General features: G+C 40.7%; 1 protein-coding gene across 1 annotated transcript in view; it reads right to left on the bottom strand.

Moving 5' to 3' along the window:
* Positions 1–6588: 6588 nt before the first annotated feature.
* The window catches only part of LOC146809261 (inducible metalloproteinase inhibitor protein-like), a 159708-nt gene continuing 150879 nt past the window's right edge, over positions 6589–15417 (bottom strand). Inside the window, exon 4 of the mRNA XM_085616083.1 lies at positions 6589–7166. Coding sequence (XP_085472209.1) covers positions 6781–7166 — 386 coding nt within the window. The 3' untranslated portion in view covers positions 6589–6780. The remainder of the gene's footprint in view (positions 7167–15417) is intronic.

The following is a 15417-nucleotide window of genomic DNA, read 5'->3' as shown; positions in this document are numbered from 1 at the left end:
GGAAATAGAGGTAAATGAAGAATGACTCTTCTTACATAATTCCAGTGAATCTTGTGGAATTTGTAAACGATTCCGCGTAGTTATGCTACACAGAATTACACAAGTTATGCCCATCCACTATTGTAACAATATTGGCAATCATTCCAGTTTCTTGGTGATTGGTGTATTAGTGAGTCTGAATTCTTCAGCTGAGCATCTTCCGTCGACTAAGCCTATGTAAAAGATCAACATAGATGAATATATTGCATAGAGATAGTTCCAGGGGAAATATTGCTGAGAATGTGGTCTTTTGGTTATTGCTAGGGGTGGGCAGAATTTGCGAAATTCACTTTCGCAAATTTATCGCGAAAATGTTAAAAATCTCCGTAAACACACGGAAATATCGCGAAGATCCGGAAGTTTTTTTCCCGCCCGTTCGCAGTACTTTCTGCGTGGTCGTGGCTCACCAACTTACCCATGCGGTTGATCGCGGGTGCGGCCATCTTGTTTTCACTTGTCTCGCGGTGCATGATCACGAGAAGAAAGACGTGATCGCGCGACAATAACGTTACTGTGGGCGCGAACTGTTGCGAGACAGCGCAAATGGCTACCAACAATCCAACATCTCGTGGAGAACGCGACCGGATCGGGAAAACTTGTCGCCGAACGCGGGGATTCAGGTAAGGCGATCGCGCGCATGCGAGAATGTATTACTTTACAGCACGAGCAAGCAAAAAATTTCCTGTAAAATGCTGATTGCGGAAATTTTGACATTTTCGCGCTCTCCGCGGAACGCGAAAATGTCAAATTATCGCAATATCCACGAGCGGAACGGATTTTTAGCCCAGGCCTAGTTATTGCAAGAAAATCCGAATGTTATAAATGCAAAGGAGTGCAATATTTGCAGTTATTTATCTGCCTCAACAGCAGTTGGTGACCTCATCATTTGTCATTAATCTACGCCTTGAAGTATTTATGAATTTTTCTTTCATCCTGCATACTTCGAGTATTATTTCTCAAACTGTAACCTGCCTTTAGATAATTTACATATAATTAGGCTTGTGAATTTTCAGAAAGGAGCCATTCTGTTCTTTGAATGTTGACTTTAATAGGACCATTCTCATAAATACAGTCTAATAACTCATCCAGTTCTAATGTCTCATGTGAATTGTGCAGGGATGAGAAACATTTTATGGAAGAATTAAATGAGAGGAGATAGAAGCTTGAAGAAGAAGAAAGGAGTGGCTAAACAAAAAGTTTGGGAAAGGAGGAAGAACCGATGAAGGTTTTAGAGGGTACATCCAAAACCGAGAATGGACTGAGGATGCAGAAGAGAACCTTTTATGTTGTAATGGAGAATGATGAAGTTCAAGATCCAGAATTTTTGGCATGGAGTGAATGTGAATGGGCATATACGCCTAAGGGAGTTGTTGAAGGGAAAAGAGCCTGTTATTAGGGAAGTTATGCAGAAGGAATGCTTATTTCCAACTACAGTATATCGGATTGGTTGTTGCTACTTAGCTATAGTGTTCCCTAATGTGTACTACCTAGGTGAAATAGGTGATAAGTGAGCAGCGACTCAAGCAGGTGCCAAGTGTAGTACTTTATAAGAGACCAAAATGCAGTACATCTTCAGCGCTATGATTCCTTCTGTAGGGGTAGTTTTAAATGATTTATTGATTCGAAAATGGTCTACTTTGGTAGACCACCTCTCTACTAACACTGCTGGTGATTTAACAGCTAATAATTCTGCGTTTGTGGCAAGAATGGCAATTGTTTTACCAACAGGCTTGCTTTAGATATCTTGCTCGCACAAGGGGGCAGAGCCTGCTGCATATTACTCATTCAACAGGGCTGAACCAGTGAAACAAAAATTAATACGTTTGTTACTAACATTTCTGACTCTCTAGAGATGTGAAAAATGTGAAGGGGAGATACATTCCTGGGAAGCAATTAGGGGGAAGGATGTTCTGTGGCTGGTAGATGGCATAGTAGTTTTTGTAGTGCCTTTCTGGGAAGCATACTAAGCTCTATATGAATATTTTTCATTTGCGTCATTTAATCAATCAATCAGGATTTATGAATCTCAGCTAATCACCAGATAGGGTATCCATGTGCTTGAAGGCCTTGGATGCTTATTCGAACAGCCAGGTCTTGAGGGCCATTTGGCAGTTTTGTGATATGCCTATTTCTTTTTATAAGTTGGATAAATTTGATCACCACAAAGGGTGGGCCAAAATCTAATGGCAGTAAACAACTGATGAAATTGAATGAGAGAAAAAGAAATCAAGCTGAGGTGGAACTTAAAGAGTTGCAGAGCCACATATACAATGAATTACATGATTTTGGGATGTCCAGACACAATCTTCAAAAGTTGACGATTGCTACGTAATGTGAGTTGTTGGAGGGAATTATGTGTGCAATGTCTGGTGACATCAGAGAGAGGGATTGGGAGAGATTTGTTCATAATGTAATGTTTTAATACAAATACACAAATTAACAAGCAACCTGCACATTTTTTCTGTGCATTTTCCATACAACCGACTGTATTTAATATAGGCAACCTATTTAAATGCATAGCACAAAAAACGGAGAAGGGGGTGTCCAAGGGAAACTGTTTAAAGACCTGCAAGGAAAATATTTCCCCTATAAAATACACTCTCGACATAAACCATATCCTTGGGTCTATATTACCATACACATGTACCCTATGAGATAACAAACTGATGTCCCACACAATTCTCCACAAGGGAGAAATCCCTTTCACAATGAATACCCTCACCCACCATAGATGGCATGCTTCATCATTTGGGTATCTCCTCTTAGTGGGAAGACCTAGTCTGACTAAGAGCTACAACTTCCTATCTAGGAGGAAGGAGCTCGCGGATGTTTTTAGATGTCACTACACTACCAAGGATACTAAATCCCACAGATTTAGTATCCTCAGTAGAGTAGAGTGATGTTGTGGTGAGGACACAATGCATAGCAAAATATAACGAGTGAGATAGTGAGGTTAAAACTGCCTAGTAGGGACAAAACACATTTTTAATAACTTGTACCCAGTGACAGGATTCAAAAGTTTGTGTTCAGAACATATTTAAATGGCCCAAGTTAGGCTACCATATTTGCTCTTGTAGTGTTTATTCTTTTTTCTCATTTCTGGAGAAAGGCTGGGTTAGCAACTTTGAACGATTTATCATTTATTTTATTTCTCTGTGTGAAAGTTTATTTTACGACATTCTTATGGTATGTGAGTTGGAGCTGGACATCTCTGTACAGTCATCCCAAATGTCTTGTCTTCACTCTTCCTGCTTTGCTGAATTTATTAAAGTCGACTTTAAGACTCTTTGCACTTTACCAGTGCTACCCAGTGCTACCCAGTGCTAAAGTACTTGTGCTATCAGCCTAAAACATGGGAAAGTGGGCCTACATCTAATTGACACATTTAATTATGGAGAAGTGTGGCTCAATGGTTAGAGCGGCAGACCCTGATGCAGAATTCTGGCCCGGGACCAGAGTTCAATCCCCCGCCTCGGTGGGTCTTGGATTCAATTTCCTCGGACCTGATAATTCCCGCCTTGGTGCCTATTCTTATCATGGGTCCCATGCTGCAACTCTGGGCAATAACTTGCTTAATCTCCACAACGGCCCCAGCAGCGCTGGGATGCCTGTCTTCACCATGGGGGTGCCCAGGAGTGGACATTTCACAGGGAAAGGCCAGGAAGGGTTCCACAGCGGTATGAGTAAAAGCGCCAGGATACCCCCGTTGGGGGTGGCAGTGCGCTATACAAGTACAAACACATTTAAATTTACATTAGTATATGGTACTGTATGTACCCAGGGCCTTTAATTGAAATGTTACTAGTGGGCAGCAGCCACCCACTAAAGTTGCACTTTAAAATGTGTCTTGGGATTACTACTGCAACCTTAAGTGCAATTGTAAACTGACATATTGACCTGTCAAAATAAATATTTTGCTAGACCTAAACTTTCCATTTTACTTTCTATAATGTACCCCTAAGGTAGGCCCTAACCTCTTATAGTGCAGGGTGCATAATATTTAAAAAATAGGGCATGTGTTTAAGTTTTATATGTCCTGGTAGTGAAAAACCCATTAAGTAATTTTTCACTACTTTATGGCCTATCTCTGCCATAGGCTAACACTGATTTACCATGTTCAAAATAATAAGTATTGACTATGGATTGGAAGCAGGTAGATATATGATGTTTGCATTTATTGTAATGTAAAAACAACTTTCATGGTAAAGTTGGATTTTAGATTAGATTTGAAAATTCCACTTTTAGAAAGTTGGCATTTTCCTGTACACACGTTTCTGAAGCATTGCAGGAGTATTCATCTGTCTAGGCCTGTTAATGGGCCACCCATTAGTAATCCATATTGGGCCAGAACAGTGAACAATAGGACCTTGGTATAGCTGGGAGACAGGATGATTGGGACCGAGCTGTACCCTGACCAATTACACTTTAAAGACCCTATCTTCCAGCATACACAAAGGAACCTGACATCAGTCCTGCCCTGCCTCTTGTCACCCCTGACATCTTGGACTCTTGACAAGTTTAAAAGTTTTCTAGTACCAGTCCTACCACACAATAACCGGTAACATGTATAAAAATGAGACAGTTAAGACCGTTCTTAATTACACTCTTAGGCCTGTGGAAAATTCAAAAGAAGGCCTGCTCCCTTCTGCCAGAAGAACTGCCCTGATCTAGAAGGACTGCCCTGATGCTTTCTGAGGAAGGAGGACTGGACCTGCTCCATTGAGCCCAGCACCACCAGTGTGACCCCAAAGCTACTGTGTGAGCTACAGGGACACATTAAGCTTCCAGAGGCCTCCCTGCACCTGACCAGATGACCAGTATCAAGTAGACCTGCTTTGAACCCTACTGTTGGCCTGTGCTGGAATTAGTGCAAACCCCCCCAAGTGATGCCCCTCTAGTCCTGGACCCTTTGAAGGCGTGTAAGTGATACTCCTCCTACATAATCCTAAATGCTGAACCTAAGAAACCTTTGCACCTAAATATGCCTGGAGAAATGACAGAAGATTGTGACCTTTCTGCCAAGGAGCATCGCTAGTCAGGTACCATTCCAATTTACTCCGCAGCGTTGAATCCTTTTCCTTGGGAATTTTTGGTGTAAGTATCCGGTCTCTCTGAGCCCTCTTTGGCTAGAGCATGCAGTTTTACCATGTTGAAGCAAATATACTTTGGAAGAGTCTTACGGTAGAACTTTTCTGCAGAACCTCGTACAGCAGCTCCCTGATGATGGCGGCTTCCACTTGGATATTGCCTGCTGGCTTCCCTGCTTCAAGTCTCTACCTTCTCAAGAAATCTTCAAGAAACTTTATAAGTCTTAAGGTAACTCTGGTACCAGTGCTTCATGGTTGGCAGTCTTAAAGTATGACTTTGACCAAGTCTCACACAACAATATTTTCGTAGTTGGCACTTTGTTCTTTTTACCACTATTTTTCAATAAAACATTTCCAATTTTATAACTCTAGTTCTACTTTTCTAAATTGGCTTTAGATTTTTATTGTGTCGTATTTGTACTTTATTATTGCGCACTGCCTAAATTCTTTGCACATTGCCTCTAAGTTAAAGCTGACTGTTTTTGTGCCAAGCTACCAGAGAGTTAAGCACACGTTACTTTAGTGACTATTGTGGTTCACCCCGACCAGGACTGTGTTTGTTGTCTGAGTGAGATTTCCACCCGTCTCAACCTAGAACCCAAATTCTTACATTGTGTTAATAAGCATCTACCAAGTACAGTTTTCACCCAATGTATCTCGTTATTGCTGCTGAAAACTGGAGTCTGAAGGACATTTAGAAAGCTGGAAATCTGCTTCTGCTTGTGAAACCGATGACAATATTTTATCCCTCTGTTACTTTAAACTGATTGGTTCCCCTCTTGGGAATCATATGTAAGTGTAGTGAAATGTTAGAGATGAACAATTTACAACGAATGCAATGTATAGATAGATGCCCTTTCCTTCTTGTTAGAAGAAGCTTTACCTTACTCTTGGAGAGAATTCCCTTTCCATGTGCACCTGAGCAGATGCTGTTTACTGCCTTTCAGTGGTTTCCTTGCTGACAGGCCCTGTTCTGACCACTTCCCAATTTCTCCTGATCCTTTCCTAGGTTTTCTGTGTAGAATCTTCTCTTCATGGGTAACAGAATTTATTTTGCTTTTTTAAGACAACTTTATAACAGTTTGCTGCTCTATTAGGAATTTGGAAATGCTTTGAAATAAATATACTAATTTATTCATGTATTGGTCATTTAATTTCAACTAATTTGATGATCTGAATTCGTAACTTTGCTAACTGTTTAATAAACCTTCATGGTTTGTACATCTAATATGCTCTGTTATCTTTGTGAGGCATTGATTTTAATGTCAGCCTCAGTCTAAAATAAAGATTCATCAAAAGACGCTCAGTTTAAACCCAAGTTTCCACCAAAATTAGCATGGTGAAAGCTCTGCATCACATCTATATAACAATAAACATATGGAAGACACAAATGCATTTACCAAATCTATAATTCTAAATCCATTTGCAGACCTTAGTGCATGATCAAAAGGACTTCACAGCATTACTAATATGAATTTAATGATGCATAGAAAGCAGAACAGTTTTTGAAAAAACATGCATCATTGACAGATCATTCGGGAAACAAGAAGGTAATTCAAGAGAAGAGCCACTGAGCATTAAATGCATTCCTTTTCTGAAAAGATAACTGATGGAATGAGCGCAGACATTCTTTTCATGACATGTCTTCCTATTCCTATTTGGGGCACTCACTGATGGGCACACATACGAGATCATCAAAACTTTTAAAAGAGCGGTGCACAAAGCCCTCATTGCAGACACACCAAGGGGAGCAGGGGCTCGCCTCAATAGGTTTTACATCCGGATTGTCACAGGTCAATCTGGGGGATTTGGAGCAAGGCTCATAATGCATGTTCTCAGGGCAATTTACTTGACAGGCTGCATACTCTACACACTCCTCCGATGTACTGGACTTGAATATGTAGCCATCATTACATTCACACCCCCACGGGCATGACACGATACACACAGGAGGTCTGATATCATTTAGCTTGTCGCAGTTTTCTCGACAGGTTCTCTTGCATCCATAATGGGCATTGGGTTGGCACACTTTGGGGTCACCTAATGGGAAACACAAACGTGTTAGTCATTTTTTGTATTTGTTTTAATTTCAGCATTATTGTGAAAAACATAACACACAACAACCACTATACACTTACACATGCAAATTAAAATAACATTTTAAGAATTCAGAAATCAAAAACAGTCAAGCTAAATAATTTCTTTGAATGATATGTAAATGTGCTGGAGCAGAGTTTTCTGTTGAAAATTTATCGGGTTTTGAAGCTCCAGTTTGTCTATGTGTTGTGAATTAAAAATATTAATCGTAATCTTAATTATTTGTTTTTGTGTGAAATTTTGATTAACCAACACGTTTAACAAGAGAAATTACACGTTGGAATGCATATATGTTGCTTAATAATAATGTGCAGGTTTTATTAAATGAATGTTGCTAAGTGTTGTTTGTTTTAAAGCACAAAACGCTTTTGAAATAATGTGTACTAATGCTTAAATATGTTGCAAAAGGCTAGATAATTGCATACACATAAGGGTATTAGTGGGGTTAACACTGTTTAATCACTATGCTGTGGTAACGTTGTTTTTGTCTCTTTTAATTAAGATGGTCTGTTTTGGCCTGTGATAAAATGGCTGCCGTTTAAAGCCTATGTTCGAGTGATCGAATTTTGATGAGAGGGCCTTGCTGAACATGGTCGAGAGTCATTTGACCACAGTCTTCGCCTGGTTTGAAAGTTTTCCGTGAGGACAGCAGCTCTGGGCGTGAGTCCAAGTAACCTTGGAGGACAAGGGAGCCACAATGAACTTTGTGATTACAGTGGTGGCTTCGTGATGATTCCGAGGAAGAACATTTTAAAAGTTACATTTGTAAACTCGAGTTTCCTTCTTCCGTCTTTTTATTTTTGTGATTTTTTCTGAGCGGAGATTTTCCAAATGTAGCGATGCTACATCCTTTCCTGCTCGCTCTGCTCAGCGGTTCAGCGGATATCTAAAACATTTTATGTTACTTTAATTTGTAAAATTTACTATAAGTATTGTTAGCTTAGAGAGGGTCTGAGGCCACTTCTTCCCAAACTTGCGTTGGTGAGGATCGATGCTGTGAGGACGGCGACTTGGGAGATTTCTACTGAGAGACCTGTCCTGACCCATTTATGACATTTAGCTAGAATAGGTAACTATGAGAATAATGATTTTGCTTTTGAATTGATTTTTTCTTTTGAACTAATTTTAGATAAATTACCATTATTTTAAATACAGTGTTGGTGGTTATTTCTTGTCAATTATTGAGTACTCTATTTTGATTATTGTTGTTTAAATCATGACTCAAGACAGTGTCAATTTGGTCTTATCGACCTTAGTGTAGATGCAGGGCATTTAGGAGGTTTCTTTCCACAGGTTCAGTAATCTGAGTGTATGTTAGTGAAATGGGCCGAAGTGTATGGTGAGTGTATGTGCGTGTAACTGTGAATTTACTCTATCTGTGGAAGTAGGGAGAATTTATATGCCCTAATCTGCACCAATTTCCTGGTAGCAGAATTTGATGGTTTTGATTATTGTCTTGATCTGATTAGATTGCTTGTACATTGGCTTTTTTGATTTATTGATTATTGATTGATGTTGGTATATGTACTAATACTATATGTTGGAGTCGTCGTATTGAGTTTTATGTAGTGCTTCTGGAACTTGGGAGCTAGTAGCAATTCCGTAGTAGAGCAGAGGGAAGTATATACTGCTCTCGGGAAAGATGGGATTGTTGGTCCTGTACGTATGCAGGAGAAACGTGTGACAATTGAAGTTGCGCGTCACATTGTCTGGGTTCGGAATCAGTGACATCGTCGTGTGTTACTATTAGGGATATATTTCTGGTATAAAAGGAGTGTGTATGGTAGCGAAGGTTATCTGTGAAACTCTGGTCTTAAGTCCTAGGGATCCGTAAGGTTTGCCGTTAAAGCTTATCGCGGGAGAAGTAACGGTATTTTCTGAGCTTGTCTGAAGGACTGGGCAGAGGTAAATACTGCTTGGTTAACGTGTGTTATAATTCTGTAGCAGGGCAGACTGATAGCTGTTCTCGGAAAAGCAGGATTCTGTGTGTATGTACTATATTTTCTTGTATGAAAGTGCGTGAATGTATGAGCATTTAGTTGATTGTAAGACTCTTTGGAGCAGTCCTAGAGGAAACAGTTAATGAATGCATGTTAGAAGGGCAGAGTAGAGAGATGTGCTACTGTGTCAACGAGAGTATTAATTCCGTAGTGGAACAGAAGTGAGTGCTGTGTCAGGGAAAAGACGGGATTCTTGAAAAAGATTTTCTTTACTATTCTGTGGTTAGTGAAGCAGACAATGGAGATGTTTATATGTTGTAACTAATAGATTTTGTAGAATTTGACACGAAGTCTACTGAGAAGTTTTGTAAAGGAGGGGTAGACGAGTGACAGGAGACAGGAGCAGGAGCGACTGCAGCGACTGCTGACGTCAAACAGACCGCGCTCTGATTGGATATTGGATCAGTACAGTGTTCGCGCTGGGATTGGTGCGTTGGTGTGAGCCGCGCAAGGATTGGAAGGGGTACAGGGTGACGTAGACGTTCCAGGATTGGTGCGTTGGTGTGAGTCGCGCTGTTATTGGATAAAATATCGTACAGTATAGTTGTATTACGGAAGGGATTATAAAGTTTTGGTAAACGCTAAAATGTATTACCAAGAAGAGAAAAAGAAAAAATCCTTGTTCGGAAAAATTAAAAAATGGTTTGACAAGGATAAAGATGTTAAAACAAGAGAAGGTGAATTGTTACCTCCAACGAAAACGCCTGCATCCTTCATGGTTGCGAGATATGGGTATCATACCTGTATATGGTTGGAGAATTGGGCTAGGTATACTAAGGAAGATGGTGTTCTAGCATTCCCAGAACATGGTTCATTTAATTTGGCCGTGTTGAGAAATTTGCGGGAGAAAATGATGGGTCTAGAACCTAGACCAAGGCCGACACAGTTTGAGGCTTTGGTGGAATGGGAAGAGGAAGTACATGAGCGAGAAAAACAGAGGTCTGGAGGCAATTACAGATACATGTTTGGGAGAAAACATGATCGTGAAACTCATCATTATCGAATGAGGAGATGGCGAGATGCTAGTATGCCAGAAGGATTATATCCTATGAGAACAGTTGACGAAAGGGAAGAAAGGAAGGGAGCGGAAAGGCTTCCTGAGGCAGAAGTGAAAAGATATGGAGTTAGTGAGTATGAGGATGAGGTCTTGAATGACATGATTTACAAGAGACCACCTCCATATAGACCAGAACCAGAAGAGAGCACACCAGTTGTTTCTCCGATAAGAGATACATTGAGTATCAATGAGACAGAAGTTGTGACACCTGAATTAAGAAGTGGTAACCCTTTCAGAGAAAAAGAGAGAGAGAAAAGATGTGGTGATGAGAATACGAGAGAATTAGACAGAACTATATCTGAACTGACTGAAAAGATTAGAGAACTGACGAAGAATCTAGAAGCTGTTACGGTGCCTGTAACCATAGGTCCGGTTATGCCTGTTTTTGATAAGCAGAGGACGGGTGAAAATGGTTTGGTGATTCCATATGTTGGGAATAAGATAACAAGTTTGGCTGGTCCCTCAGGAGACTCAGGAAAAAGGACAGAAAGTGATGATTTGAGACAATCCAGACATGACACATGCAGTGGGGGATTAGAGGTACAGTTTAATTCGAGATTGGATGCTAGTGATGCTAGTTGTTCAGGGATGCCAATTTTAGAACCACAGAGGAAGCCAGAAAAAGTGGTTCCAGTGAAGAGAACTACTGAAATAACAGCTGAAGATTTGAATGATTGGATGAGAGTCCTTCAAAAGAGGGATAAAGATTCACAGGCAATTGATGTGGCCAGGTTACGCGTAGAATTAGAGGAGCTTGTTGCAGGGACAATTCCTACAGACATTCTAAAAAATCATCATGATGGAGAACTGTTGTTCATGTGTAAAAACATAACCTGGAGAGCTAAAAATACGCATGACAGGTTAAGAGCAATAGCGAATGAACAAGGAGTAGACATAGATAAGGTAAAAGCATTGCAGAAGACTTACAGGATGGATTTTACGGACAAAGACATTGAAAATCTGAATGGTGCTGGTAGAACAGGTCAGATTAAGGAAATGATTGCATTGTTGCGAAAATGGGGTGATGTTGAAAAGTGGAAGGATAGGTGGTATAAGAAAAGGGAAGAATCAGTGGATAGGACTTATTCAGCATTTCCTGTGAGAGAAAAAGAGAAAACAGTGGATGCTTATCCTATGAGAGAAATACCTGGAGGAGGATATGTACATGTTCCATGGACCAGACAGGATATTTTATCATTCACGAATGATTTCCCTCGACTGAGAGAAAAGCCTGTCGAGTGGTATAGGCAGGTAGACAGGTTTGTGAAGTTGTCAAAAGTGCTGTGGATTGACCTGAATAGTCTGTTTGATATAATTGTTCCAGCAAACTTGTGGGCTGAGTGTAAAATAGTTGTGAGTTGGCCTACTGAGGAATATCCAAGAGATCAGAGAACAGGAGCACCAGATCCAGAAGTGATGAGGAAGTATGATCAGGTGATCGTATACCTGAAAAGTAAAGTTCCTCCAAAAGAAACAGACTGGGTTAAGATAGATCGAACACATCAGGAAGCAAAAGAATCAGTTCATGCTTTTTATGAGAGGCTGATACTGGCTTTTAAACAATTCAGTGGAGATGAGCACCTGGGTGACAAAGATTTGAGTCATTTTGTATACAGATTTGTATATGGCCTGAGACCAGAGATTAGTGAGAGAATTCGTGAGCATACAGTGGACTGGCAGAGTAAGAAAATAGATGAGATTCTGAGGCATGCAAAGTACTTCAGTGATGAAATTGAAGCAAAACAGAGAAAGCTGAAAGAAAAGGCAATGTGGGCACAAGTGAAGGTTGCGGAGAGACAAGAAGCACAGATGGTGGAACAGGCAAATAATCCAGGGAATAGGCCCAGATATGTGGGGAAAGCAAAGGGGAATTTAGAGGAGGCGAAAAAGAAGTTCCCTTGTCACAACTGTGGCCAACTGGGACTTTGGAGATCTGAATGTACCAATCCACCATTAGCGAATAATGAAAGTAAAACCTTAAATCAACAGGTGCAGAACGAGGGGAATAATCAACAGCAGCACCAACAGAAGGTTGTAAGACAGCAGAGTCAAGAGCCAAAAACGCCCTTGCCGCAGAATAGAGGGTCACAAAAGTACAATCAGGATTCGGGATTCTACAATGAGGAGCAGGTAAACAAACCAAAGCGTTCTAACCAGGTACAACAGTATTTGTTAAAGAATGAAGGGAGTGAGTCTGAAGGTGATTATTGACGGTGCCGAGGAGAGGAGGAAGAGTGCATACTTGGTGCAACTCTAGAAATAGACCAGGCAGGATCATTTGTAGATGGGAAAATAAATGAAGAAAGTGTTACTTTTTTAGTAGACACAGGTGCGACGAGATCAACTGTCAGGTCAGCAGATATTAGAAATCTTCCTCTATCGGATGAAGCAATCCAAGTAGTTGGTGTAGCCAATACACAAATCAAGACGCGTCTTACTGAACCAGTAAGGGTACAAATAGGGAAATTTTCAGACATGCACAGAGTCGTAGTCTGTGACACTAGTCCAGTGAACTTGTTAGGCAGGGATCTGCTATGTAAAATGAATTGTACAATTTTTTGTACTCCAGATGGAATAGCTTTTGAAACACAAGATGAGGATGTTTTGTACCGAATGACTCTAGATAATAGAGAAAGTGAGATGATTGGTACATATGCTGTGTTTAATCCAGAGGATTTACCTCAAGAGCTGAGAGACACAGTGAAAAAGACAGTTTGGGATTTTACTGGAGAGGATGTGGGATTGATGAATAATGTAGATCCTGTGAAAATTTCAGTGAAAGAGGGAATTACTTATCCTAACATTCCTCAGTACAAAATGACACCAGAAATAATTGAAGGAATAACTCCTATTATTGAGAAAATGATTCAGCAAGGAGTTTTGAGAGAACTACTGAGTAGCCCGTGTAACTCACCGATAATGGGGTTAAAGAAACCTAATGGGAAGTTCAGGATTGTACAAGATTTGAGAAAAGTTAACAAAATTGTGGTGGCATGTTGTCCTATTGTGCCAAATCCTTCAGTGATTTTGTATCAGATTCCACATGATGCTGAGTGGTACACAGTGATTGATTTGTGTCATGCTTTCTTTTCAATTCCATTGCATCATGACAGCCAGCCGATTTTTGCATTTAAGTTTGGCCAGCGTATTTTAGCATGGTGTCGAATCCCACAGGGGTACACAGAGAGTCCTTCGATATTCAATCAATTATTGAAAAAGTCATTGAAGAGTTTGATCATGCCTGAAAACTCGGTACTAGTGCAGTATATCGATGACCTACTTGTGGCATCGAAGACACGTGAAGCTTGTGAAGTAGATACCATAGCTTTACTCAATCATCTGGCAGATGGAGGGTTAAAGGTATCTCCAGCCAAATTGCAATTTTGCAAAAAAGAGGTGCATTATCTTGGACACAATATTGAAAAAGGTCTGAGAAAGGTGACTGATGACATGATCAAAATCATCAGGGGAATGAAAGCCCCAAGGACCCAGAGAGAAATGAGGATGTTTCTGGGGATGGTGGGTTATTGTCGTCAGTGGATAATTAATTTCTCCCTGATAGCAAATCCACTGATTAAGCTGACAAAAAGTGAGATGACAGACCCATTGGAACTAGATGGAGAACAAATGGCAGCATTTGAGGAATTGAAAAGCAGAATGTGTGAAGCCCCTGCTTTGGGTATGCCAGACTATGAAAAAGAGTTTGAGCTGTACTGCAGTGAGAGAAATGGATGTGCACTTTCAGTGTTAATCCAGAAGCATGGACTACTGAGAAGGCCTATTGCGTACTTCTCATCGACACTTGACCCTGTAGCTGTAGGTTTACCAGGTTGTCTGAAATCTGTAGCTGCAACATGCAGAAGTCTGGAACAGAGTGAGGGAATCATAATGGGATATCCTGTAAGGGTATTCGTACCTCATAATGTGGCAATTCTTTTGACGAGAAGCAGAACTCAGTACATGTCACATAGTCGGCTGACTAAATATGAGAAAGTCATTCTGGGAGCATCAAATGTGACTCTTGAGAGATGTGTGAATGTGAATCCAGCGACATTGTTGCCGGATATTGAAAGTGTGGGAATAAAGACAGAAGATGATCACAATTGTTTGGATGTGTTGGATTACTGTACAAAACCGAGACCAGACATAAGAGATCTTCCATTGCTTGAGAGTGATCATGTGCTGTTTGTGGATGGATCCTGTCTGAGGAATGATGAGGGTGTGCTGAGTGCAGCATATGCAGTGTGCAAGGTTTCAGAAGTGATGGAAGCTTCACCATTGAAAGGAGTGAAATCTGCACAAGTTGCTGAATTGGTGGCATTGACGAAAGCTTGCGAAATTGGGAAAGATCTGAGAGTGACTGTGATGACTGATAGTCAGTATGGATTTGGAGTTGTGCATGATTTTGGCCAGCTTTGGCTACAGAGAGGTTTCTTGACGTCGAGTGGGACTCCAATAAAGAATGCTGAAGTGATTGGAAAATTACTTGAGGCGATACAGCTGCCTAAAGAATTAGCAGTTGTGAAATGTGCTGCTCATGGACAAGGAGATGATTTTGTAACACTTGGAAACAGGTTTGCAAATGACATTGCACAGTATTGAGCGAAGAATAATCACTCAATTAATAGGGAACGAGAAGGGGAAATGTCTTTTTGTTCTGTGATGTTTACTAATGTCCTAGAAACGTGGGATGAGGTGAAACAGTTGCAGGATGAGGCAGGAAAGGAAGAAAAGAAAGACTGGATCAAGGCAGGTTGTGCCCCAAGAGAAACAGACCATGTCTGGATCTATAGAGATGGTAGACCAGTCATGCCTAATTCCATGTTGTCGGCAATGGCAAGGATGTATCATGGCCAGGGACATTTGGGAAGGGATGCGATGATCAGGTCTTTTAAACAAACTTGGTACAATGCAAAGTTCAGGATGATTGCAGAAAGCATTTGTCAAAGATGTTTGATTTGCCAACAATTTAACACTGGGAAAAAGACAGTGGTGAGTTTGGGAACGATAGGCAGAGAAGGTGGTCCTTTCACGAGAATGCAGATAGATTTCATTGAAATGCCCCAAGTGAACAGATTGAGGTATGTTCTAGTGGTAGTCTGTTTGTTCTCAAGATGGGTGGAGGCCTATCCGACTA

The sequence above is a fragment of the Triturus cristatus genome, chromosome 7 (assembly GCF_964204655.1).
Source record: "Triturus cristatus chromosome 7, aTriCri1.1, whole genome shotgun sequence".
Taxonomy (NCBI): Eukaryota; Metazoa; Chordata; class Amphibia; order Caudata; family Salamandridae; genus Triturus; species Triturus cristatus.
Note: the sequence above shows the minus strand (reverse complement) of the source record. Positions and strands in the feature narration are given on the sequence as shown.